Source organism: Sinocyclocheilus anshuiensis, unplaced genomic scaffold (genome assembly GCF_001515605.1).
Source record: "Sinocyclocheilus anshuiensis isolate Anshui unplaced genomic scaffold, SAMN03320099.WGS_v1.1 scaffold446, whole genome shotgun sequence".
NCBI lineage: Eukaryota > Metazoa > Chordata > Actinopteri > Cypriniformes > Cyprinidae > Sinocyclocheilus > Sinocyclocheilus anshuiensis.
Window position 1 is genome coordinate 4,102,187 of NW_015544247.1, and position 24,694 is coordinate 4,126,880.

At 39.3% G+C, this 24,694-nt stretch overlaps 1 protein-coding gene and 1 pseudogene across 1 annotated transcript; both read right to left on the reverse strand.

Annotated features, from left to right (window-relative positions):
• Positions 1–5,807: 5,807 nt before the first annotated feature.
• LOC107697787 (uncharacterized protein C14orf80 homolog) lies at positions 5,808–15,703 on the reverse strand. The gene is made up of 8 exons (XM_016498649.1): positions 15,479–15,703; positions 15,232–15,322; positions 14,941–15,152; positions 12,868–13,044; positions 12,699–12,788; positions 10,392–10,478; positions 7,792–7,998; positions 5,808–6,381 (listed from the first exon to the last, which is right to left on the reverse strand). The coding sequence occupies exons 1-8, from the start codon at positions 15,608–15,610 to the stop codon at positions 6,019–6,021; spliced, it is 1,359 nt and encodes a 452-aa protein (XP_016354135.1). The 5' UTR covers positions 15,611–15,703; the 3' UTR covers positions 5,808–6,018.
• Positions 15,704–20,245: 4,542 nt separating this feature from the next.
• Positions 20,246–24,694, reverse strand: part of LOC107697675 (dynein light chain 1, axonemal-like) — a 7,211-nt pseudogene continuing 2,762 nt past the window's right edge.

Sequence of the window (24,694 nt, forward strand, 5' to 3'; positions counted from 1 at the left end):
CAATCGAGTTGATGAGTGGATGTTAAGATGGACAACTGCTCAGCCAGCGTCCTGTTGAATCGCTCCACAAGCCCGTCGCTTTGGGGGTGGAGTGGGGTGGTGCGGGTCTTGTTGATCCCCAAACGCTCACACATGGAAGAGAACACCTTGGACTCGAAGTTTCTGCCTTGATCACTATGGATACTCTGAGGAACCCCAAACCTACTAAACATGCCCTCCACCAAGGCGTTGGCAACAGTCTCAGACTCCTGGTAAGGCAGTGCAAAGGCCTCAGACCATTTCGTAAAGTAATCCATAGCGGTCAAAACAAAGCGACTCCCCATCGTGGTGTGAGGAAATGGCCCCATGATGTCCACCCCCACCCGCTGCATCAGCTCCCCCACCGGAAACTGCTGTAGCTGGGACCTAGACTGACCCAGCGGCCCTTTGCGTGCTGTACAAAGATCACAGCGCCTGCAGAAGTCTTCCACATCACGCCTCAGCCGTCCCCAGTAGAAGGCCTGACGCAGACGTCGAAGTGTCTTTGTCACCCCAAAATGGCCTGATCCAGCCGAGCCATGCATGGCCTTTAACACTGCCTCCTGCATGTCCCAAGGCACCACGACCTGCCATCTCTTTTCTCCTGTTGCTGGCACCACCCATGCTCGCTGGAGAACCCCATCTACCAGCCGTAGACATTTGAACTTGGCCCACAATCCCTTGGTGAATGGGGAGAGGGCCGCTACCTCCTCCCATGGTGGCCGCTGCTGTGCCTCTACCCACAGCATCACCGGCCGCAGGTCTGGGTCTCGCCTCTGATTCTCCATCCATTGAGTGACATCCACATCTTGTAGCTCCCGGCAGACCAGTTCGGGCCCACCACTTCCATCCACCTTCAGGCTAAGCTCCAGCTCTCTGGCTTCTCTGCGCTCACAATACTTGCATTCCTGTGAAAAGCCTCCCAGTCCGATCTGCCTGAGTATTTTGGTGTTTTTATTCCAACTGGCTGATTCGGTTCATGGGCGCCGCCATTATTGTTTACTTTTAGTCCCATCACTTCTCGCGAGATCGACGCGCCGGCGCCAGCAGCGACTGACGTCATGGCGTTCGGCAGCAGCGGATAATGGCAGCTCACTTTCTCGCTCGCAGCCGCGGCCTCACACGGCTCCTTTTTCACTGAATTTGCCATGTACTGATTGGAAATCGCCGCGGTGTGCACACCAAACATATGCACAGCCCCAGCTCCAGCATAACCGTCATCTTCCTCCATCTTAATACGAACTGTATTATCCATTCTCACCAGCGGCCGATAGAAGCTACTCCGCTAATGCCTGCTCAGTCAGGACTCAATCAGCGACTGCCCTTCCTGCCGTCCTCGAATTTTTTCTTTTTTTTTTTTCTTCTGACACCAGTTGTAACGTTCTCCGACAAGGACCCACGCCGTACACACCCCGACTTCTAAGAGAACCGCACTTGAACCAGCGAGGCACCCTTTCTCCCCCCTCCTTCCCTCTCTTTCCCCTTACACACACACAGGGGCGGAGCCTCTTTTCACATCCAACTCGAACATCCAATAACAGTTCGCAACACAAAAATGAACACAGTGCAACACTAACATTAAGCACATTGTTATCTATAACACAACATGCTTGAACATGCTACAATACTTTAAAATGTAAACAACAACAACAAAAATATTCCTGTGATGGCAGCCATTTCTCCAGACTTCAGTGTCACATGATACTTCAGAAATCAATATGAAGATTCCGCGCTCAAGAAACATGAAACATTTCTTATAATTATCAATGCTGAAAATATAGTAGTCAACATTTGAAGTGTATCAAAACCTTTCATCAAAGTTGTCCTAAAACAAAAACAACACCCGTTCTTGTCTTAGGACAACTTTGATGAATTTTTTGATCCACTTCAAATGTTGACTACTGTAGTTGTGATGCTTAATATTTTAGTTGAAACCGTAATACTTTTTTACAGGATTCTGATGAATAGAAAGTTCAAAGAACATTTTTATTCGAATTAGAATTTTTTGTAACAATAAGTCACAAACACAAAAAGTCTTTACGGTTGCTTTTAATCAATTTAATGCATTCTTGCTGCAAAAAAATAATTTGTAAATAAAATGTATTTTTCTTTAAAAAATACTTACCCCAAACTTTTGAACATTAGTGAATCTGTACAATTATTACATTTTTTTTTTAAATATACAAATATTATACATTTATATTATAATATAATACTATAAAGTTTATATTTTATATAAAGGTATTATAAAGTGCAAATATTAACTTTGAAAGTTACTTTTGTAAATGTCTTTTTTTTTTTCTCTCAAATTTCCACACACCCCTAGCATCCTCTTGTGGCCCCCTGGGGGTCCCTGAACCCCAGTTTGAAAACTTCTTGCACTACAATATCAGAAAATGGCGATATATGTTCAGAAGAGATTTTCCGTTAAATACTAGCTAGAAGCTCCCAATAAAGCACCATCTCCGAATAAATCATGCTTCGTGCGTCTGTATTTGATGAACTCATAAACATTTTTCCATCCTGACGTACTTTCTTATCTGCATTATGTCCCTGAGCTGCAGAGGCTGCTATATTCCATGTTTTATGAAGGGTTCAAACCCTCCGCCTGCGGTAAACTCTTCATTTTTTCGCTGTCACTATATCTGGCACTGACGGTTAGATGGCTTTTGTGTTCTTACACCTTTGAAAGAAGATGAAAGCCAGGCGTCATCCCTGTGTACCAAACACCTCGGCTTCATTAATTAGTCTGATGCATCTTTCCGCTCGCACACCGTTCAAGATCTCTGAGAAAACGCGAAGTCATGCCCTCTCGACCCTCTGCCCCCTGCTTGCAACACACAGCAAAGAGAAGAGACACAATTTAGCCAATTAAAAAGACACATTCCAAGGCGATTCTTGCAAAACGCTCTGTAGTTCTGCACTGTGGGTACTTAGCAAGGTCCCATCGTACATCAGGGTCCTCAAGGGTAATGTGGTCTGCTCTACCTCCGTGAAGGATGGCTCAAGTCGCTTTCTCTCTCTTTCCAGCCGAGTACCTTTCGAAGGCATCATGGCATTGCCTTCTCTAATGGCCTCCTGTCGAAATGAGCAGCGGCGGAGTGTGCAGCGGTGCCACACTGACCCTGTCGTCATCCATTAGGCACCGTGCCTTTGGAAACACTGTCTGTGCCACTCTCATTTGTGGCACTACGGTACCATGCTCATCCCCAGATGGAAGCTGCCGTTTTGTAATAAGTAAAGAGTGCTGGGACTGGCTTGGATGAGTACTGGAAGAATGACTTTGGAGCTCCAGGGACGGGTCTAATCAGGCTTCTGACTGAGAGGACTAGCAGACAGCAGTGATTTTGGGCCTGCATCTGCAGCACATTAGCGCAACGCCAACATGAGCTCTCACACAGACAGCCAACTGTGATTTCTGGGTTGCCACATTGAGTAGTTCCTTTGATAACAGGCATAAATTATAAAGTGGTTATTGGAGAAACTATTACAGACTGCTCTTGATCATCATAAAATTTATTTACATGAGGCAAGGGACTTTATTTATATCCAAATTGTACATCATTTACAAATCCCAACAGCCTGATTGCATTATAATTCGTAGGAATTTGAGTGTAACGTTTACACGTACATTTTTTTGTATGTTTGGATATAAGCTGAAACAAACAATATGGAAAAGTATGGAAAAATGTTGTTTTTGATTAAATGAATAAATGATGACATAATTTATTGCTTTTTAAAGTTTTGGATAAAATGAATGCAGCTCCTGATATCGCAGAGAATATAATGCAACTTTTGTCAAATCAGGTGAATGTGTTAAATAAATGGAATGAACAAATTTAATTACATTAAAATCAATTATTTATTCCATTAATTTAATATTCGGTCACACTTTATTTTAAGGTACAATTCTCACCATTAGCAAACCATTAACTATGACTTTTGCCTCAATAAACTCCTAATTTGCTGCTTATTAATAGTTCGTAAGGTAGTTGTTAAGTTTAGGTATTGGGTAGGATTAGGGAAGTAGAATATGGTCATGCAGAATTTGTGCTTTATAAGCACCATTAAACTGCCAATATGTTAATAATAGGCATGCTAATTAGCAACTAGTTAATAGTGAGAATTGGTCCCTATACTAAAGTGTTACCGAATATTCTATTAACCAAAAAGTATTTATAAACATCTGTGCATCCCTAAAGTTGATATGTAAAATGCTTATGCTATCAATACATTGACAACATACATTTTAAAATATACAATTGTGCTTATGGATATTTAGAAGACTTGGTACTAAGCAGGGTAATTATCATTAACTAAAACTAACACTTGTCACTAACCTGGCAAACTCTGGAAAATTCAGGTTTGGAAGATTTCCACTCGTTTCCAAGCAGACTGATTAAAAAAAAAAAAAACCTGTGTACACTTAATCAGGAAAGTTGTGTACAAATCAGCCAATCAGATTAGAGCTTGCCAGATGATAAAGTACTTTCCAGTTGTGTCAGCAAATGCATTAAACAGTCTTTGTGTGATTGGAGTGTTTACTATCTTAAGCTGAGGCTATTGTGTAAATATAAAGACTTACCCCAAAAGACGTGTTTTTGTCAAACAAATAAGTAGTTCACTTCATCATTATTTTAAACTGTTTATTAAAAGACCATACTGTAAAATACAGAGTTGATAAATAGGTGAAACTACATTTTCATTGTGCGATCAGCATAAAAAAAAAAAGCAGGTTTAGCTTTGAAACTCTATTTGCAGAGCCACTTCTGTGACAATTCTGCTATGCAGCACCACCTTACACATGAAGTGTGAAAACTGCAACCTATTAACATCGATGCCAAAGAGAAAATGCGTCACTTTAGACCCATTTCACACATCTGCAGCATCTAATTATTGAAATATTCATCAGAGAGCTCCAGGTAGCGAGGAACCCACCCACACCAGTTCTTGGCTTGACACTGGTTGACCCTCTTGATAATAGCATAATTATAACCTTGAATTCCAGATTCTACATGAATCTTAGTTCATTTAGAGCACACATCAAACATCAGGGAAATGGACCCGCTGAGTCTGTGTGTTTGCGTTCCCTCAGTTGTAAACAGCAATTCCGGCCTATAGATAAGAAGGCTGAAGGTAATGGAGAGAAAATCCTTTTAGAACTCGTCATGCTCTGTACAGCGTCTAGATTAGGATTTCTGCTTATAATCCTAATGAAAATCGGTGTTGGAAATGACTTTCTTAATCAGCTAATACAGCAGCCTGTGCCAGCTTCTTTAGTTTGCCCAACAGCTCATGTTATCTCGCACACCTAGTTTGTTTACAGCTTTCCAAATGTAATTGAGACCACACCAATTGGCAGGTAGTAACTGACTTGGCCTTGAAAGGCGAAATCATCTCATGTTATGAACCGCTCAGTAAAACTGGGCTCAGATCTCTGCAGGGAGCTGCTAATCATTACTGGGGTTAGATTTTTTTCCCAAACTTCGATCCTAACTTTCACAGGTTTCAGAAAGCAACTGAAAGAATGACCTACTTTGAAAACTGCAGGCTGTTCTGCTCTCTAGAATTGGCATGCATTAAAAAAATGATTTCAAATGTCTTCCATTTTCTCTAGCACACCACAAAGTACACGGAAGTACAGAGGTCAGCCATTTGCTTGAGTCGGAGTCATTAGAGTTGTTTTTCAGAGTGTGGCTTGATGCATTTCAGTAGTCAAAATAATATTTTTCAGTGCAAGTATTGAAGTATAGACGAAATGCCCTTTAAGTTTCTTTTTTTTTTTTTTCTCCATGCACAGACATTCACATTGCGGCAGTCTTTTTAAATACATAAAAACTGATAACAAACCATTCTCTAATTCAGAATGTCCAGACGTTAAGAGTTTTAATTCCACTGAAAAAGCGAAAAACTAATGTTCACCTCATTCAGGGACTCAAAATGCAGTCTGTCCAGCTTTATGTCAGAATCCCAGTGCATACAGTGCCACAAAATGTGTGTTTATCTCTTAAGTGGTGGGATGAGAATCATCCCTTCCATTGTGCTGGCCTGTCTCTGCATTTCCACTCTCATATTTTGCCTCAATCGTTCCAGCTGCCACTGCAGTACAGCCTCCCTCTCCCTCAGCTCATTCAGAGCCGTCGATGCCTGGAGCTTCCCAGCTGTCACTGCCAGGCCAGGTTCTCCGGTGTGGAACCTGTGAGGTGGCTTTGTGGGCTGTGGATCCTGGAGACATGGCAAAAAGCCTCTTGATGTGATTGCGGAGGTGTTAGTAAGACGTAGACCCTCTAAATAGCCTGAAACCTTCTTCTCCACCTCCATTCTCTGACTTTCAGAGAGCCGAGAAGCCCCTTGACGTCCCCCCTAATGAGAACGAGAGCTTGCTAAGACTAGTGATTTCAACAGACTGGAATACTGATCAAACATCAAATGGATACTAATATCAAAAAGAAAGGCATTGCGGTAACCCGGATGAACAAGTACGTGGGAGTAGAAATGTCAGTGTATATATCTTGCATCACTAGGAATGTGTTTAGAATTGATGTGAAGAAATTTCATTCTCAGACACTATGGCAGGCGGTCATGTATCGTAACAGGTTAGATCTAACACATCACAAAGACCACCTAATTATCCACCGGACCAACCACATTGAATTTTCATACAATGAAATGTAATTTATTCAGGCAATAAAAGAATGCAATGATGAGATGACCTATCTCATCAGTTATAGTTTTTATAATTCTTTTAGCACTATCCTCCCTCATTATAAGAGATATTAAAACACCTCTCAAATCTGCTGGAAGAACCTTTGAACAGGTAATAAAACATGATGAGGAAAGTTCCACATGCACAGAACAAATGGGGAATTGGTGCCTTTGGAAATCCAAAGAAAAGGAATACTAATAATGATGATTACTGTTAAAGGGATAGTTCACCCAAAAAGGAAAATTCTGTCAGTAATTACTCACCCTCATGTCGTTCCAAGACCTCCGTTCATCTTCGGAACACAAATTAAGATATTTTTGATGAAATCCGAGAGTTTTCTGACCCTCCATAGACAGCAAGGGAACTACCACGTTCAAGGCCCAGAAAGGTACCAAGAACATTGACAAAACAGTCCATGTGACATCAGTGATTCAACCGTAATTTTATGAAGTGACGAGAATACTTTTTGCAAAAAAAAATAAAATAAATAACTTTGTGTTCCAAAGATGAACGAAGGTTTTACGGGTTCGGAACGCCACGAGGGTAAGTAATGAGAGAATTTTCATTTTTGGGTGAACTATCCCTTTAATTTAATTATGGTCATTAAGGTATTTAGGTAATTGATTTAATACCTATTATTATTAATAAAAATATATACTTATTATTATTAATTACCACAATAATTATTAGTAATATGAGCATATAAAATGAGCATATAAAAATGCATTAATAATAATAAATACTTTTTTAATAATACTTAATATTTTCTTTTTATGTATTCATATTGTTGTTTTGCCCATGTTCTGTGTAAAATAAAAGTACTTCAAAATCGAAACTGGAAGGTAACAAGAAATAAAGGATGATGTTATGAACATATCAATGTGGTAGGACTGAGTTTATAGAAATCTTAAAACTTAAGACTGTCAACATCTCAGGCACCAAAACTGACAGCGCTTGAATTTCAAAACTTTATAAACTTCAAGCAGTGCAATCCTGACCTTATTATAAGTTGAAGCCTTCCCGTCGGCACTTATGCGGGTGGATCTCACCTGCTGGCCGGTCATTACCTGTGAGGTGAGTGTGAGAGTGGATTGCTCTATTCTTCTGGCTCTCAGTTCTGTCTGCAGCCTTAGCAACATCTTGTCAAGTTGTCTGACTGCTCTCCTGGTCTCATCGCCGTGGGGACACCTCACCGTGACAGCCCGCTCCCCTGGTGGCCAATCGACAGGCTCCTCCTCAGACGCATCGGTGAGGGAGCTGTCGATCACGCTGTCCTGCACAGAGACAAAGGCATAAGTGCAACAGGTCTGTCAGGAACCCCTTCTCAGACAATTGAGATGCACTGTGCTCAAGCCATGCCAAATCAGCTAGATCTGCTAAAAGAATTATACAGTCTTTGGATTCATTTACTAAAGAGCTATAAGAAGACTTTGCTTGCTGCTGGTTCTCATTTACAATCAGAACATGCATACTGTGTAGTTTGTTTTTGTCAGGTTTCTCTTTAATGTGCAATCAATCACAACTTAACCTTGCTTTTTATTTTTTTCTGAGACAAATGAGTGGTGCTTAGCTATGCAAAAAACAGAAACACCTGCACTATATTTTGTTTTTGTTTTGAAAAACTAAATTGAAGTGCAACAGTGCCAAGCCAGTTTTTACTGAAAATCCCATAGGGATTTTAAAAAGACTTAATTAAAACATTATAGGTCATGAACCAAACCAACATTACAAACTTTGATGTAAAGCAAAAAAGTACAAAACAAAAAGACAAAGATACAATACTGTGTAAATAAAGATACAATACAATGCCATGAAGATCTGTGAATGTCATAAATCACATTTAAAACAACAGAGAAATATAGAACCATTGATTTAAAGTTGCTTATGTTGTATATAGAAACAATCCATTTCAATTTTATTGCAAAATGTGCATATGAATACAAACATTCAATTTGAGACTGTAGGGACACTGACTATATTATGTCATTTGCAGTGCTTCATGGGAGCGGGTGGTCACTGAAGGGTTTTTTTTTTTAAGCACAATTTGCTCACAGTGTTTCTCTGATTGGTTGAGATTTCTTTGCAGAATCATGGGGAAAAAATCATTAAAACTCAATTCCTCTACAGAGAAAATAATTGGGATTTTTACCAGCAGAACCAGCTGAGTCATTGTTTTGTTCACTTTCACAAAGTGACATTTCAAAAAGGACCAAAATGTATTCATAAAAGTGACATGTGAGCAAACTGTCTACTCCCTCATCTTAACGTTTCTGTGTGAGGTATGTCGTTGTATGGAAAACAAGTCCCAGATTGTGATTGTTGTGTTCATAGAAGCAAGACCAAACTAATTGGAAAATCACAATTTGAGGGTTTCACACATGTCTGAACAAGTGATAAAATTGCTTAAGAATAATATTCAGCGTAAAAGCCCTTTCACACCAAGAATAATATCTATAATGTATTTGAACATTTATTAAAACTTTATAGTTATAGTTATCATAAAAGTTATCCTCTTCGGTGTGGCCTCAAGGAGTTTAGAATAAACTAATAACTCTACATATGAGCAACAATGACTGTTTTCTTGTTTAAACAGTTGTGCTACAAAATGTTCAAAATAACTCTGTAAAAGTGTTTTGGGTAGATGATCCAGTTCGCTCAAAGTCAGACTTTGTGCGAACACCCGCAAAGAAAATCAATTCTTTAAGAACCTGTGCTAATCAACAGCGGCTCAACCAATAGCTGAAGCTTAAGAGCCACTTCCATCACTCTTGTGTGGACAGTGACAAAACAATGTTTGGCTTTCATCAAGGACTATAGATTTCCCATTGATGCGGTGGGCATGCTATTTGATTTCCATTCCCCTTCTTCCTGTTCTTTGGACCGGGGAACTTTTGTCTGCGTTTCAAAAGTCTAGATTGAATTTCTCACTAAAAGGCTCCAAAAATTGAATTAACGGGGTTTAAAGTATTTCCACAACTCAATTTGATAGAGCTTATTGTAATTCTTTGAAACCTCACAATGCGCTTTATTCTGATTGTGCGTCTTATATCAACTTATATTGAGGCTCAACATAAAAGAACCGTAAGAAAAAGTAATAATTTCAATAGTATGATGTGCTGGAAGAGGGAAAACAAAAAGCCCTCCTCCATTTGTCCAACTCAAAGACACCCATGAGCTCACCGCTCTAACTGAATAGCAGTTAAAACATCCCTTTTTACTTCAAAATGCACACTGCGAGTGAAAAATGAAACCCCTGCCAAGTGCTCAGGACCCACTTCTGCTAGTCGGGGACTTCTTTACAACTTCATTTCAAATTGGAGAGGTGCCAGTGTGAGTGAGGGCTCGTCTGCCAGATTCAGAGTCCTGGAGTGCCAGTGCATCACTGTGAGTGACAACTCAAAGCTGGGCAAGGTTACTGAGGGCAGACCGGCAGTCTGGCTCTCAAACAACAGTAGGGTACTATACATATTAAATTTAGCGTCATTGGTAACTTTTCAAAGTAAACTAATTCGGTCATGCTGAAAATCTCACACATCTGTTTGGATGAACCGGCCATGCATAAATACCTGGGGCTGAACAGCGATGTGACAGCGTGAACAAACAGAATATTTGAGGAGCGTGAGTTTGAATCTCAAATTCATTCCTGTGTGGAACACAGCAGACGTACCATCCAGCACCAGAATAAAGGTTCGTGGAGTTTCCAATCCAGATACGCCTCCAGAATTCCATTCAATGCTTGTATCCGCTCCAGCTCCTGTAATAAAAAGTAACAAAAAAATCCTGATTACACGCGAAGAAGCTCTGTTGTTTTTACAACAATAAAACCCCCAGTGGCCCTGCAGTGCAAGTACAGTTTTGTGCACACTTGGCAGCCGCTTTGATCAGTACTCATGGGCAATTTTTTCCCTGTAGGAGCTCAGCTAATACCTCACATCTCTGCGGTTAGACAGAAGCGCTCCAGGGACTTAGGCTGATAACTCTTCTCAGCACCCCACACAGGCTGAAGGGCAATGGGGAGGGAGAGAGATCCCTGAGCTGCCCACCGTAACTTACAAGGCTTGAGAAGAGAGATCTATTAGCCTGTGTCTGAACACATTCCACACTGTATACTTCACATAGTCAAGTCTGACAGGCCAAGGACTGGAGAAAGCTGGAGAATACCTGGAGAAAGCTATTAGTTAAGAAGCAGGACACCCCTGATGTATGTGATTTAAAATCTGCAATCTTCCCTCGTGGGCACTCGGCTCTGCTGCCGGGTTGTTTTGAGCCAATTACCTGAGCCATACATGATTAATTACTGTGAAGTTACAGAAAAAAATTATGTCATGACAACACAGATTGGCTGATGACACCATAAGAATGTGCACAGCCCCAAACCCTTCACTAGCGACTACAATGAGCAATGAGCCCTACAAAAAGAACTGGACATTGGTTATGTATCTAATATGATATAGTGAAGTCATTAAGTTGCCAAATGATGTGTTAGTTGGCCAATTTCGTGCCTGCTCCATGTATTACTATTCATGAGCGTGGGAATAAAATGGCATGAGCTTTAATCAACTACACAAACAAGTTCTTATAACCATCCATTCCCATTAATCAATTAAAATGCTGATTCAACATGTCGCCTGCGTAATCACTTTTTGTTAAATGAGTTTCATTTAAAATATATATATATATATATATATATATATATATTATTATTACACATATAATTATAAACTTGCCATTTAACAATTTTAATTTATAACAATACACTACCATTCAAAGGTATGGGGTTGATAAGACTGCATTTATTTGCACAAAACATGGCAAAACCAATAATATAGTGAAATGTTATTACATTTTAAAATACCTGGTTTCTAGTTTAATATTTTAAATATGAATCTTTTAAAATACAAAATTTTCAGCAGCCATCTCCCCCTTTACAGTGTAGTGATTTGGTGCTCAAGAAACATTTATTGTTATTAAATGTCAAAAACATTAATGTTAAATTTGTTATCCTTTTTTTTTTAATTCTTAGATGAATATAAAGTTTAAAAGAACAGCATTTATTTGAAATAGAAATTTATTTGAATTATAAATGTTATAAATATATAATTTTTTATAAATGTTATAAATCTATTGTCATTTTAGATCAATTTAATGCATCCTTGCTGTGTTTATGTAGCAAATAACTGGAAAACATACCATGACTGGGTTTACTAGATTAGAAGTAGGTTTTTACTGTATTTTACATCTTGAACTAAACATTTTTTTTGTTAGGAAAAAATAATACAGGACCAGGACCTAAAAAGCACTCATAACCTCTCTTTTTCACTGTCTTTCATCCACTTTCTCTATATACCACTTGTTCTTTTTCACACTTTTTTTATACACTCTAAACAACCTACCTGACAAAAACAGCCCCGTCGTTAGATGTCAGGAGGGAGACTTTTTTCCCAGAGATAAAATACTCTTACAAAGCCTCTAAAGAGCAAGGGAAAGAGGAAGGGAACAGGAGAGCGTGGGCCTTTTGACTTTAAAGATCAAGATCCACACTCTTCAAACAAGTAGGATTTCCCACCTTGTCAATCTGTCACACCAAAGTACGGGGCGGCAGGTACATAGAGGTGGATGCTTCATTACAAGCTTCTCCAGAATAAGCCAGGGGATGAAAAACACATCGACAGCTGCGTGCAATCATTCGCCGATTGAAATGAGCTTGTTACCTAGCTTACAGCAGTTATTATCGAGCGCTGATCACCATATGTTCTGATGACGGATAGAAGCACTTACCATACACCAAAGGAATACAAATGCAACAAGAAATCTCTGGAGAGAATCTAAATTAGTAAAGGCATCACTTGTCATGTAATAACAATGATCAGGGGCTGAACTCATAACACTTGCCCAGTGTTTAATGCAGAAATCCTGAGACCTACATGATCTCATGCCAATATTTCATTAAAATGTTCAAGCATTTTCATGTCACCTTGTCAAGAGCAGCTGACATCATGTTGCTGTGATGGGAACCAGTGGCACGAGGCTGACAGACAGCAGAGGGGCTGATATTGGAGATAACCTAGAGAAAGAAAACACAGGATATTACTACATTTCTACTGTTTTCATCATTATTTTAGATTATATTTTTAGTGACTTGCCCTATGGGTGAATTTGGACCTCTCCTCCTGGGCTGAGAGTAAGCTCTTCCACTGGAGCCTCAGTTTCCCATATTGCCACTGCAGTGCCTGTAGTACCTGGTCCTTCTTCATTGTGGTATCTGCTCCTGGTCCATGTGCCACTACGTCAAGCTGTCCTGGTGTTAGACCCTTGGCGATCTTATATGTTCACAAATGTGACATAAAAAAATCATTACAGTAGCCATCAAGCATCATTCTATTAATATTGAAACAACATCTGGAGGGAAATAGTACAAACCCTACAATACAAAAGTAAAGATAAAGAAATCCTTCAGTAGATTAAGGTTTTATGATTTAACCCCAGGGGAGGCATGAACCCCAAGCTGGTTCCAGGGGAGATTTTGATTTTGCTTTGTTAAACCCATAAAACAGGAATTGCTACTTACGGCTGTTGCCTTGAACAAATAATAATGTTTTGATCTTTTTTGTAATTAACAGCTTAACACATGATTCATTTAACTATTTAGGGAAAATTTTTAAAAATATGTTAATTGATTGTTTGGATGGTAATCATAGCAGTATATTAAATTACCTTTCAAAAGTTTGGGGTCAGTAAGATTTTTTATTGTTTTTGAAAGAAGTTTCTTATGCTCACCAAGGCTACATTTATTTGATCAACAATACAGACAAACTTTTACTTTGTAAAATATTATTATAATTTAATTTTTGTTTTCTATTTTAATATGTAGGCTAATTTATTCCTGTAATGGCAAAGCTGAATTTTTAGCAGTGTCAAATGATCTTTCAAAAATCATTCTAATATACTGAACTGGTGTTCGAGAAACATTGATGCATTTTTTCAGGTTTCCCTGATGAAAATAAAGTTCAAAAGAGGAGCATTTATTTGAAATGTCTTTGTCACTTTTGATCAGTTTAATGCATCCTTTCTACGTGAACAATGCAATACTCTGTCCTATTAAAAATATATAAATGCGTGTATTAAATAACAGATTCTGTATTATTCAACCTACTTCAGAGTTTGCTTCTTTTTGTTGTAATGGGGCCAGTAAGGATTTTATTAATGCTAATGATACATATATCAGTATTATTAGAGTTAATAAAATCCTTATTAACATTAATTATACTAATATATACTAACAAAAACTAGAAGGGACACGTTTCTTTAATGATAGTTTATGATGGCACATAAGACAAAAATATATATACATAAAATACATAAGATGAATAGAAGAGAGGTGAAACCAGAAACTAAACGCAATGATTGCCAGGGTGTTGCTATGTTATTGCTGTGGTGTTCTGTGTCGATTATAGTGTACTTGCTCCAAACAAAAGAGCCCACCTTTAAGTCTCTGATATTCTGGTTCCTAGATATGACTTGGGTCAATCCTTTAAAGTAAGCCTATGGGTATTTTTTTCACTCTTTTATCATCAACCAGGCACATATTCTAAGTTAGAATGCTTCAAATCATAATAGCACACTTCTCCTCAACAAAAAGCACTTGGGATATTACTCATGACTGTAGAACAAACAGCGTAGGATGAGTTACATGCTGATCTAATGTATATTATAATTATTATTCTTAGGTATGAGTAACAGTGATGCTTGTCTTAGCAAGCACCACTACTGAAACAGATGAAACCAACACTTCAAAAGCCTCCATTAGATTAAAGTTTAAGGATTTAACCAATTAGACTTTCAAAAAGAGTGAAACAGCGTTAAAATTGATCCTAAAAGCAAACAGGATTTTATTTATTGTGTTTTATTCATGATTGCTTTTTATTAGAAAGTCAATTAGATTAGTCAGCCAAGAGCAAATGGAACAACAAGTTAACCGTTTAGTATCTTGTGTAATGTTCTTGAGAGGATGCTGATAGGATTTTTTTATTTTTTTTAAATAAAAATAAGTAGTAGAAAGTCAACGTTCTGACCATGTGCACAAATTGTGTGTAAAATAAAGTTATCCTGCTCTCTGCTGGCCTTACATAGAATAACACTTGACATCAATAGAGGAAAGCAAGTGATAAAATTAATAATCTGTTCCTTGCTTGGATAACCAAAACTCAATGTCTCACCGTTGGTGCAGATGAGAGAGTGTCTAATTGATGAACCTTCTCAGCCAGCAGGAAGTCCAGTAGATTCCCTGATGACAGCACCCAGCCGAATGCCAAGAGCAGATCTCGGCTCCCCACCTCTTCTATGTGACTGGGGGGCCGGGACCCCACCACCCAAGGGGCCCCATAGCCACAGTGACACAGAGCACTCCTCACAAACAGCAGCTGCACATCTGCAAGCACAGCACTGTGGGTTATACAAACGATAATGCATTACACATGGACTGCAGTTATGGGCAATGATCAATTTACCAAAATCTTGCTCTTTAGAGTCGCGGCACGCACAATCCAGAGCAAAAGCTCTCTGCAGAAGCCTACTTAACAAACTCCACATGTCCACTGCCTGAAAGCAAAACATATATTGAGCACACAAAGTAGAAATAATCTAGTTAATGATGACTTATCTATCAAATTCTTCTAAATCAAATTAGAGAGGGAGAGAGGGAGGGAGAAGTAGTACCATGATAGTACTAAGGTAACGTTACAATGATCACCTTACCGCATCTTTCCTGTTGAATTTAGCTCTCCTGAATGCCTCAGCTGTCGGAATTGACTCGACGCTTAATGCAGATAGTAACTTACAGAGAGAAGTAATAACTTCTTTCACTTTAACACTCTTTTCGCGCGACATTTTACAAGTTAGTATGTTTACTCCGTCAATGGTCGTTAGGTAACAGACACTTCCTAGTTGAGTGTCATTCACGCCGTTTTGATTAGTTGTTGTTTTGGCGAGCTACATGATTGACGTAAATCCTGGCCAATAGGAATTATAGACAGCCCACCTCGATACGTCATACTGCCTGGACTTGATTTTACTCTTGATTTATTTTGCATATTTTATTTTTGATCTATTTTATTATTTAATTTCATTTATGTTGTATTTTTCTCTCCATGATGTTGTTGTTATATATTTAAAATAAAGAAATACATTCACAAATCTCATATTTTGTCAATATGTAACGTTTATGATAACCGAGTAATGAACTGAAAAATGAAAATGCAATAATAATTATGACAGGTCATTCACTGCTGGAGGGTAAGGTCAGATTAATAAGTAATTAATCCAGTAATTAAAGAAAGGAAGATTGTGTACAGTTTCACTTTGTAAATAACTTTACTGCCCCCTGCTGTATACGACTCATCGCTCACCCCAAATAAAGACATTTCGTTTTTACAACATTTGTTAACATTAGTTAGCATGAACTAACACAATTTGTTAATCTTAGTTCATTTTAATTTCAACATCAACTAATACATTTTTTAAGATTAAAAGTTGTATCCGTTAACATTAACCAACGCACTCTGAACTAACATGAACATGTACACTACACTACATTAACAAAATTAGGCCCAATCCCAATTCTACCCCTTAGCCCTTCCCCTTTCCCCTTTTCGCGCGTTCACGTGAAGGGGTAGGGGTGTCTCGATTCTCTTTTGGTTGGAGGGGTAGGGGGAAGGGCCTCAAATATCGCCAATTCGAGAGAGAGAGAGAGAGAAAGAGAGAGAGATGAAAGTTGTGTGTATGCGCGTCTGTACGTTTCTGTTTTTAGAGTGAGTTTACTTCAAAAACAGCAATATCCTCTCGTTGCTGGAAAATATAATGTAGCGATTCAGTATTTAAACTGTTATTAATAAAAGTCGTGGGGCAGCGTTGACAAGTTTCTTTTCTCCTGGATGTGTGAGCTGCGCGATCTCCGATATATATATATATGTGTGTGTGTGTGTGTGTGTAGGTGTCAGTAAGCAACGCAGTAATATAGAACGGTAATTAAAAGCTCTAATGCACACCAGTATAGGTGTGTGTATTGTAGGAGCTAGACGACGTATGATGACGTGTGACGGCATAGTAGTGGTGTCTCAATTCTTAGGGGAATACTTTCACCCCTACCCCTTGACACTCTGTTTCAAGGGACAAGGGGAAGGGGTAGGTGGAGGGGTAGGGGAAGGGGAAGGGGTATAAAATAGAATTGGGATTGGGCCTTAGTTAGTCCTCTTCGCCTCTAGCGAGACATAGGGCAGCAACGACCGTCCTCCATCTGACCCTGTTGGGGGTCGTTCTCTTGGCTTCCGCCCATGTCAGGTTTTTATTTGACAGTTCTTCTGTCACTGTCCGCCTCCACGTTCTCCTCGGACGGCCTTTTCTTCTGTGACCCTGAGGATTCTAGTCGAGAGCTTTTCTGGTAATGCTCTCTGCGTCCTTTCTCAGGGTGTGTCCAATCCATCCCCATTTCCTTCTTCTGATGTCCTTCCATATTGGTCCTTGCTGCGTCCTTCTCCACTGGTCTTCGTTCGAGATCACTCGCGGCCACCAGATTCCCAGAATATACCGAAGCTTCCTGTTGACCGATGCTTGGATTTTGTTCTCTAGGGATCTGGTCATCCGCCAGGTTTCCGAGCCGTACAGGAGGACGGATTTCACATTTGTGTTGAAAATCCTGAGCTTCGTTTTCAGCCTTATATTTCTGGCTCGCCAGACTTGCCTCAACATCGCGAAGGCCTGATTTGATTTTCTAATCCGTGCAGCAATGTCCTCTTCTGTACCACCTGTCGTACTCACAACACTGCCCAGGTAGGTGAACTCTCGTACTCTCTCGACCTCTTGCTCTTCGATCTGGATAGGTGGCGCATTCGCTCCATACCTTACTCTCATTTCTTTTGTTTTGGGGACGTTGGTTTTCAGACCTACTTTCTTTCCTTCTCTGGTCAGGGCCAGTGCCTTCAGTCTCATATCTTGAATCCTCTGCGAAAGCAATGCAATGTCATCTGCAAAATCGAGGTCTTGTAACTTCTGGGTGAGTGTCCATTGGATTCCTGTTCGCCTTTCGTTTCTGTAAGCTTGTCTTGTAGTCCAATCTAGTAAAATGAGAAACAATAAGGGAGATAAAAGGCAGCCTTGTTTTACCCCTGTCTTGATATCGAAAGCTTCAGTGAGGGCTCCTTCGTGCAGAACTTGCCCACTGACGTCTTTGTAGAGGGCTTGTATAATCCGGACAATTTTTTCCGGGATTCCATAAACTCGAAGGATTTTCCATAAGGTTTCTCGGTCGACTGAGTCGAAAGCTTTGGCGAAGTCGATGAACAAAATGTATACTCCTGCATTCCACTCTAGGGTTTGTTCGATAATAATCCTCAGCGTGGCGACTTGGTCTGTGCAGGATCTCTCTTTCCGGAATCCTGCCTGTTCGTCGCGAAGTCTGGCGTCCAAGCCGCCCTTGATTCTATCCAGGATGATCTTCGCGAGGATTTTGCTGCCGATGGTGAGTAATGTGATTCCCCTCCAGTTTCCACACTGACTGAGGTCACACTTTTTTGGTAGTTTTACTATAATTCCTTTCTTCCAGTCTGTCGGTATTTCTTCTTCATTCCAAATCTTCTTCAATAGCTTCAAGAGGGCTTCGGCTGACACGCTGTCTCCTGCCTTAAATGCTAATGGAGGGATGTTGTCGACCAGCTTTTCCATTTTTCAGGCTCTTGATAGCACGTAGGACTTCTCCTTTTGTAATTTCTCCCACGTTGATGTCGAGTTCTTCTTGGTTTTGTTCAACCTGTAATTCTTCGATTAGAGGCTCTCCGTTGAGGACTTCCTTGAAGTGCTCTCTCCATCTCGACAACTGCTCCTCTTGCGTACTTAATATTTTGCCTTCTTTGCTTCGCATTGGTTTGTTTGGATTGTTTTTCTTTACGCTTAGTTTTCTTGTAGCGTCATATAGTTTCTTGATGTCATTTCTCTTTACTGCATCTTCCACTTTGTCTGCCAACCCTTCAATATATTTCTTCTTGTCTGATCTGCATTTCCGCTTCACGTCTCTCACTTTCTCATTATAGTGCGCCACAGCTCTCTGTTTCTGCAGTCTGGTCTTTGCTTTGCTGACTTCTTTCACTGTTCTTCTTTCTTCAATTGTTCTCCAGGTTTCTTCTGTAATCCATTGTTTCCGATGTCTTTATATTTTGCCAATAACAATAACATTAACAAAGGTTGGGCCTAATAAATGCTGTAAAAATATTGGTCATTCTTAGTCTATGTTAGTTCATGCATTAACTAATGTTAACAAATGAGACCTTATTGTAAAGTGTTACCACAAATTCAAAGCAATGGTAATAATAATAATAATGAATGACAACATAACTTGAGCAGAGGACAAAATAGTTTATTTTTTCTTCTGAAACACGGTAAACAAAAACATGTAGAGGGATCCAAAAAAATAAAACATGCTTAAAATTATAAATATAAAATTTAAATCACACGTACAAAATTGTTAACAGGAAACTAATTCAGACAACTTTTTAATTACAGTATTAGTTATGGTGCCTTTATTTGGCCACAGTACACTTAAGTTACTTTATGGAGACATGCTACAAAGTGTTAAAATGCTCTTATTGTGCAACATGTTTTAAGTACCACACATACAATGTAATGTGTTAACAATACACTTAGTGATGAAACTGTACTAATAACTGCAAATAGATTAGGATTTTTGCATGTCCAAACAAATTTATTACAAAAGGTATGCCATTTACAAAAGGCATTTAATTAAAAATTTAAGTCTTGCTGTTATTATTCAACTTCAGATGGAGAGAATTTTTAAAGTAGCCTCCTAATAGAGACATACTAAAGCATAGCACCACCAATTGAAACAGCTATAAGCCTATGTCACACACTTGATCAATCATTCCAGTTTTGTAGTTGCTTCAATGTCACTGGCTTGTATTTACTGTTATAATCTAACATGTTACTGATCTCCCTGAAAATGTTGTTATTAACTTTAACTTTTAATGTCCTTCATGTGGTAACATGGAAATTTAGTGGCTATTCAAGTCGAAGATATTATTTTGACTGAATTTACCGAAAGTTATGCTAAATTATTAGGAATATTATAGTGGTGTACATATTAATTCTTCATAGTTATTTTTAAGCACAAATTAGATTAAGTAGAAATAGTTCTTTAAGGTAACAATGGCATTCTTCAATTTTTTTTACAGTGTAAGTAATGAGTATCATCCAATCTGTCCTTCTGCACGACCCTTACATTATTATGATTGTATATCACCGCTTGTGCTACGGCTAACAAAATGCATCAAGTGTGTGCTTTTCAAATCTATTCAAATAGTGTTAAAGCTCAAGAAAATGGATTTAGCTTTTTAGCTTCATTCCATATAAATAAACCTAATTTAAAAAATGCAAATATTGCACAGACTTCTAATAGTTAAAATGCTGGTGTTTGAACAATAAAAGTGCACCAACTTCAGAATATTTAAAGAAATTGCATTAGCTCTCCCCTTCACCTTCATCCTCTTCTCATTTGATAACGGGGTTTCCTAAAAATTAAAGTTACGAGGAATCATCAAAGGTAATTTTTGCAACTATGGTCTCATAAACATACAAATGTTTTTTCATGTTTAACTAATTGTTAAACATGATTGTTATTGGAAAAATATGCTACTTACCATCTAGCTTTTTAAGCTTGGGAAGCCTCTTAGTAGCTTCCTCTATCCAGTTGCCATCTGCAGAATACTTTTCTTCTAATGGGTTCCCCACAAAGATGATGTCTGCCAATGCTGGAAGATCTGCCAGCTTCTGAAACTCCCCTAAAGGAACAAACAGCCTCATAAAATGCTCATTCTTGATGTACCATAACTAAGCTGCTACTGGTCTCTCAGTAACCTATCTTCCATGCTCACCCCACTCCTTGACCAAGTTGTTAGACATGTACAAGACTTTGAGTTTCTTCATGACGTGAATTCCCTTCAGTTTTTCTATGAGGTTATAAGAGATCCACAGCTCCTCCAGAGTATCACCTACTGCCTCCTGTGGGGGACAGAAGAGGAGTAAGAGGGAAGCAGATGTCCACTTCTTTACATTATCATTAATGTTCTGCTTCTTTACTTACAAGTCCATTCAAGTTTTGATGTTATTCCTCCCCAAGGACAATATCTTAAAGGTCACATATTTTACACCTTTCTGGAGTTTTATTTTAGGTTTTAATGTTCTTAAGAATATATATTTGCGGTATAAGTACCAAAAACCATCTCAATATATTTTTACAGCTGCTCTCTCAGGAGCTCTGCTGAGAACAGGTCGATTTCTGCAGACAGGGTTTTATGTTTATGCGGCGCGATGCAACGCAATGCGTAAAAAGACAGTATAAGTCATTATAATCCGTAATTATGTCCCCACTGGATGCAACAAATGCCTTGTTTATAATGGGTTTTAATATTTTTGTCTCGTCACTCCGGCCGGACAGGGCATCACAATATGGTAAGGGGCGTATCATTTCCGTCACACGCTTGAGGTATTCGGCCAATCACAACGCACTGGATAGCTGGCCAATCAGAGCACACCTCGCTTTTCAGACCGATGAGCTTTGTAAAAATCGACGCGTTTCAGGAAGGCGGGGCATAGAGGAGAAACAATAATGTACAGTATGTGGGAAATAATGTGTTTTTTGAACCTTAAACCACATAAACACAATTCATTACACCAAATACACAAAATAATGTTCTTTTTAGCAACATCATATGACCCCTTTAATGGATGCACATTTTGGCTTCCCAGTACACTACAACAACAGCGATGAGAAAAAAACATGGACAAACCATTAACTCTTGTTCAATGCGAATGCGTATGCTGGAATATGAGCAGTCATTTATTCCGTCATCGTGCTGATAGCGCGAGTGCACAGGTGAGACCTGAACAGCACACGTTGATATCTGTGTTTAAACTAAACTTATTTAAAGGGATAATTCACCCAAAAATTAAAATTCAGTCATTAATTACTCACCCTCATGTCGTTCCAAACCCGTAAGACCTTCGTTCATCTTCGGAACACAATTTAAGATATTTTTGATGAAATCTGAGAGCTTTCAGACCCTCCCATATTTAGACCATATACAAGGTCTAAGTACGAAGGTCTTAAGGGTTTGGAACGACATGAGGGTGAGTAATTAATGACAGAATTTTCATTTTTGGGCGAACTATCCCTTTAAGTAGGGATGAACGATATTATCGGACTGATATCGGAATCGCCCGATAATGGCTTTAAATGTAAATATTGGCATCGGCCCGATATGAAAAATTATGCCGATATGTATTGCCCATAAGAGGAATACATTAACTCACATGTGCTCAGGGTGTGCTAGTGATTAGATCATGTCAGCAGTGTGGCTCATTCTTGAAGCAAAGTTTTGTCTGAATGATGATTAGATTCACTCTTTTAAGCTGCGTTTAATTTGTGAAAGCACATACAGAATGACGAGTTCGGTGTATGATAGAGTAAACATCTCCACCTGTAGCTGGTGTGTGGTGAGCGCACTGGTGCCGTTGTCCTGTGCGGCCAGCGGATTCGACAAAGGAGCGGCCGGCAGGCTTGCGTCAACCAAATGTGACGACCCCGGGCTGGACTCCGTCATTCAAACAGTAACAGCACCTGCAGTGGCAGCAGGGGCAGCCTCCCCCAGGTCCTCACGCCCGTTCGGTAAGGAGTTTTAATCTGTAGGGGGCGCTGTTGGCCTACTTCTAATTAAATTAAAAGTAAAATAGCCTACACAAATAACATTTAGACCAGTGGTTGGCAAAAAAAACAAAAAACTGGCCCGCCAGCAATAATATCTGGCCCGCACCCGCAGCCAGTTTATTTTGATAGCGGCTGGTTCTGAAATAGATCTGTCATGACAGCCAAAGTTAATCACAATCAGAGTATGTGAGCGGCGAGGAGCGGATTTTTTAAAAAGTCGGAACGTCGTGGTTTTCACTCGCTCCTAGAGCGCTCCACCACCGCTCCATCACGAGTACAATTCATGCCAACAGCCCGTAATATAACTGCATATTAGCAAGAATCCACATGTTAAACATATTTAGCTAACTTGATAGAGAAGGATCACTCAAATCAGAAAGAATGTGAAGCTATGATGACGGCAATTGAGCGGGAAGTTATAGTTCTCAAGGAAATTGTTTGTTCCTTCTAGATACTGAATATTTTCAGCTGAAAGCATGAATGCATCGATCTGTAGGTAAAATAACTGATGAAAACGTACTGTTATTTTCATCACAAAGAAAATTTGCACCGTGAAAAGCAGCAATTATACCTTTTAATGCTGACAACCATGTTATTAGCTTGTCATGTGGTAGGAAAAAAGTTTGAACACTAGTGTTCTAATAAGCCACTTAGAAACTGATATTTCAAACATACTAAAATACTTTAGCCGCAGAGCGGTGTTTCTGCGAGGAGTGGAGCGGGAGCGGGAAATGGTGTGTGACAGAAATGTTACACCCTACCATACTGTGATGCCCTGTTCGGCTGGAGCAACGAGACAAAAACATTAAAACCCATTATAAACGAGGCATTTGTTGCATCCAGTGGGGACATAAATTTTTTAATATACGTTATGAACAGAACTGTGATATTTCAAGCATAATACTTTATGACGCAGAGTGGTGTTTCTGCGAGGAGTGGAGCGGGAGCGGGAAATGGTGAACCCGGAGCGGAGTGATTATTAAATGCTCGGAGCGCGGAGGGGAAATTGTTGACGCTCCACTCCGCTCACATACTCTGCCGGACACCACCACACAAATGTGGCTTTTTGTTAATGACTGTCCTCCTACAGTATTTAACACAGAGTAACAGCTCACTACCAGTTGCAAAAGACACTGTAACAGTCTGTCACAGGCAATTCTAGTTGCATTTTTCATCAATTAATTTTTTTTATTATCCTTTGACTATGTTCTGGCCCGCCATCTAGTGGCAAAATTTTGTTTGGCCGCGATGCCAAACTTACCCTGATTTAGACTTCTTTCTAGTGTTTCTGATTAAATAAAGTAGTAATTGATGTCATAAAATAATGAGTATGTTTTGATTTAATGTTATATTTTGTAAACAAATCGTAAGCTCTAAAAGATTTTCTGAATTTTTACAACTCTTTTGCTTTAGACCATATACAAATGTTAAATCTTAAAATAAAATGTTAGGGTTAACACTGCATCTTTCTGGGGGGAAAAATGCAGCGATTGATATATAGTTTATTTATAGTTATTTTCAAAGCTTCAATGTACTGTCAAAAAACCTTCATTGTTGTTTATTTAATTCTAACAAATAAGTTCTTGTTAAAAACTAACCAAAATTAAAAATATTTTGCTTATAATTTCTGCACAGGAGAGACTTGGTGTTGTTTCCAAACAAAAGGAAATATATCGGTATCGGTATTGGTACCGGTACCGGCCAAAATGAATCGAAAAATATTGGCATATCGGATATCAGCAAAAATCCAATATCGTGCATCCCTACATTTAAGTCTTGCCAGTTTAAAGGTGGGGTATTTTTTCAAAAACGCTTTAGAAAACTGAGTCGGGCCGAATACCAAAACAAACTTGTAGCCAATCAGCAGTAAGGGGTGTGTCTACTCATGATGCGGAGGAGAGAGTGCTCAGTGCACCGGACGGACATTAGCCTAGCCGAGCCGAGCAACGACAGAAGGATTTATTAAAAGAAGGCTTACGATAAGGCAAGAAGTAGGACCCGTGTAAATATCGGATCAGCTTTCCAGCGCTGGAGAGAATCATTTGAAATTTGTGTCAATACGTCATAAATAGAACACAGCAGCAGTTTTCTGTCAGGGATTTGTCGTGTCGCGCCGTGCCGCATCCAATGTGGACAGCATCACTGATTATAATGAGTTCTATAGTATTTTGTCGCACCGCGCCGCTCGCGTCCGGTGTAGACAT

Coding starts and splice junctions, on each gene's coding strand:
- LOC107697787 (XM_016498649.1), bottom strand. CDS start 15,610: ATGTCGCGCGAAAAGAGTGTTAAAGTGAAAGAAGTTATTACTTCTCTC. Junction 15,153..15,231: donor CTCTAAAGAGCAAGATTTTG/GTAAATTGATCA, acceptor CTGTGCTTGCAG/ATGTGCAGCTGCTGTTTGTG. Junction 6,382..7,791: donor CTCTCACACTCACCTCACAG/GTAATGACCGGC, acceptor CGTTCTCATTAG/GGGGGACGTCAAGGGGCTTC.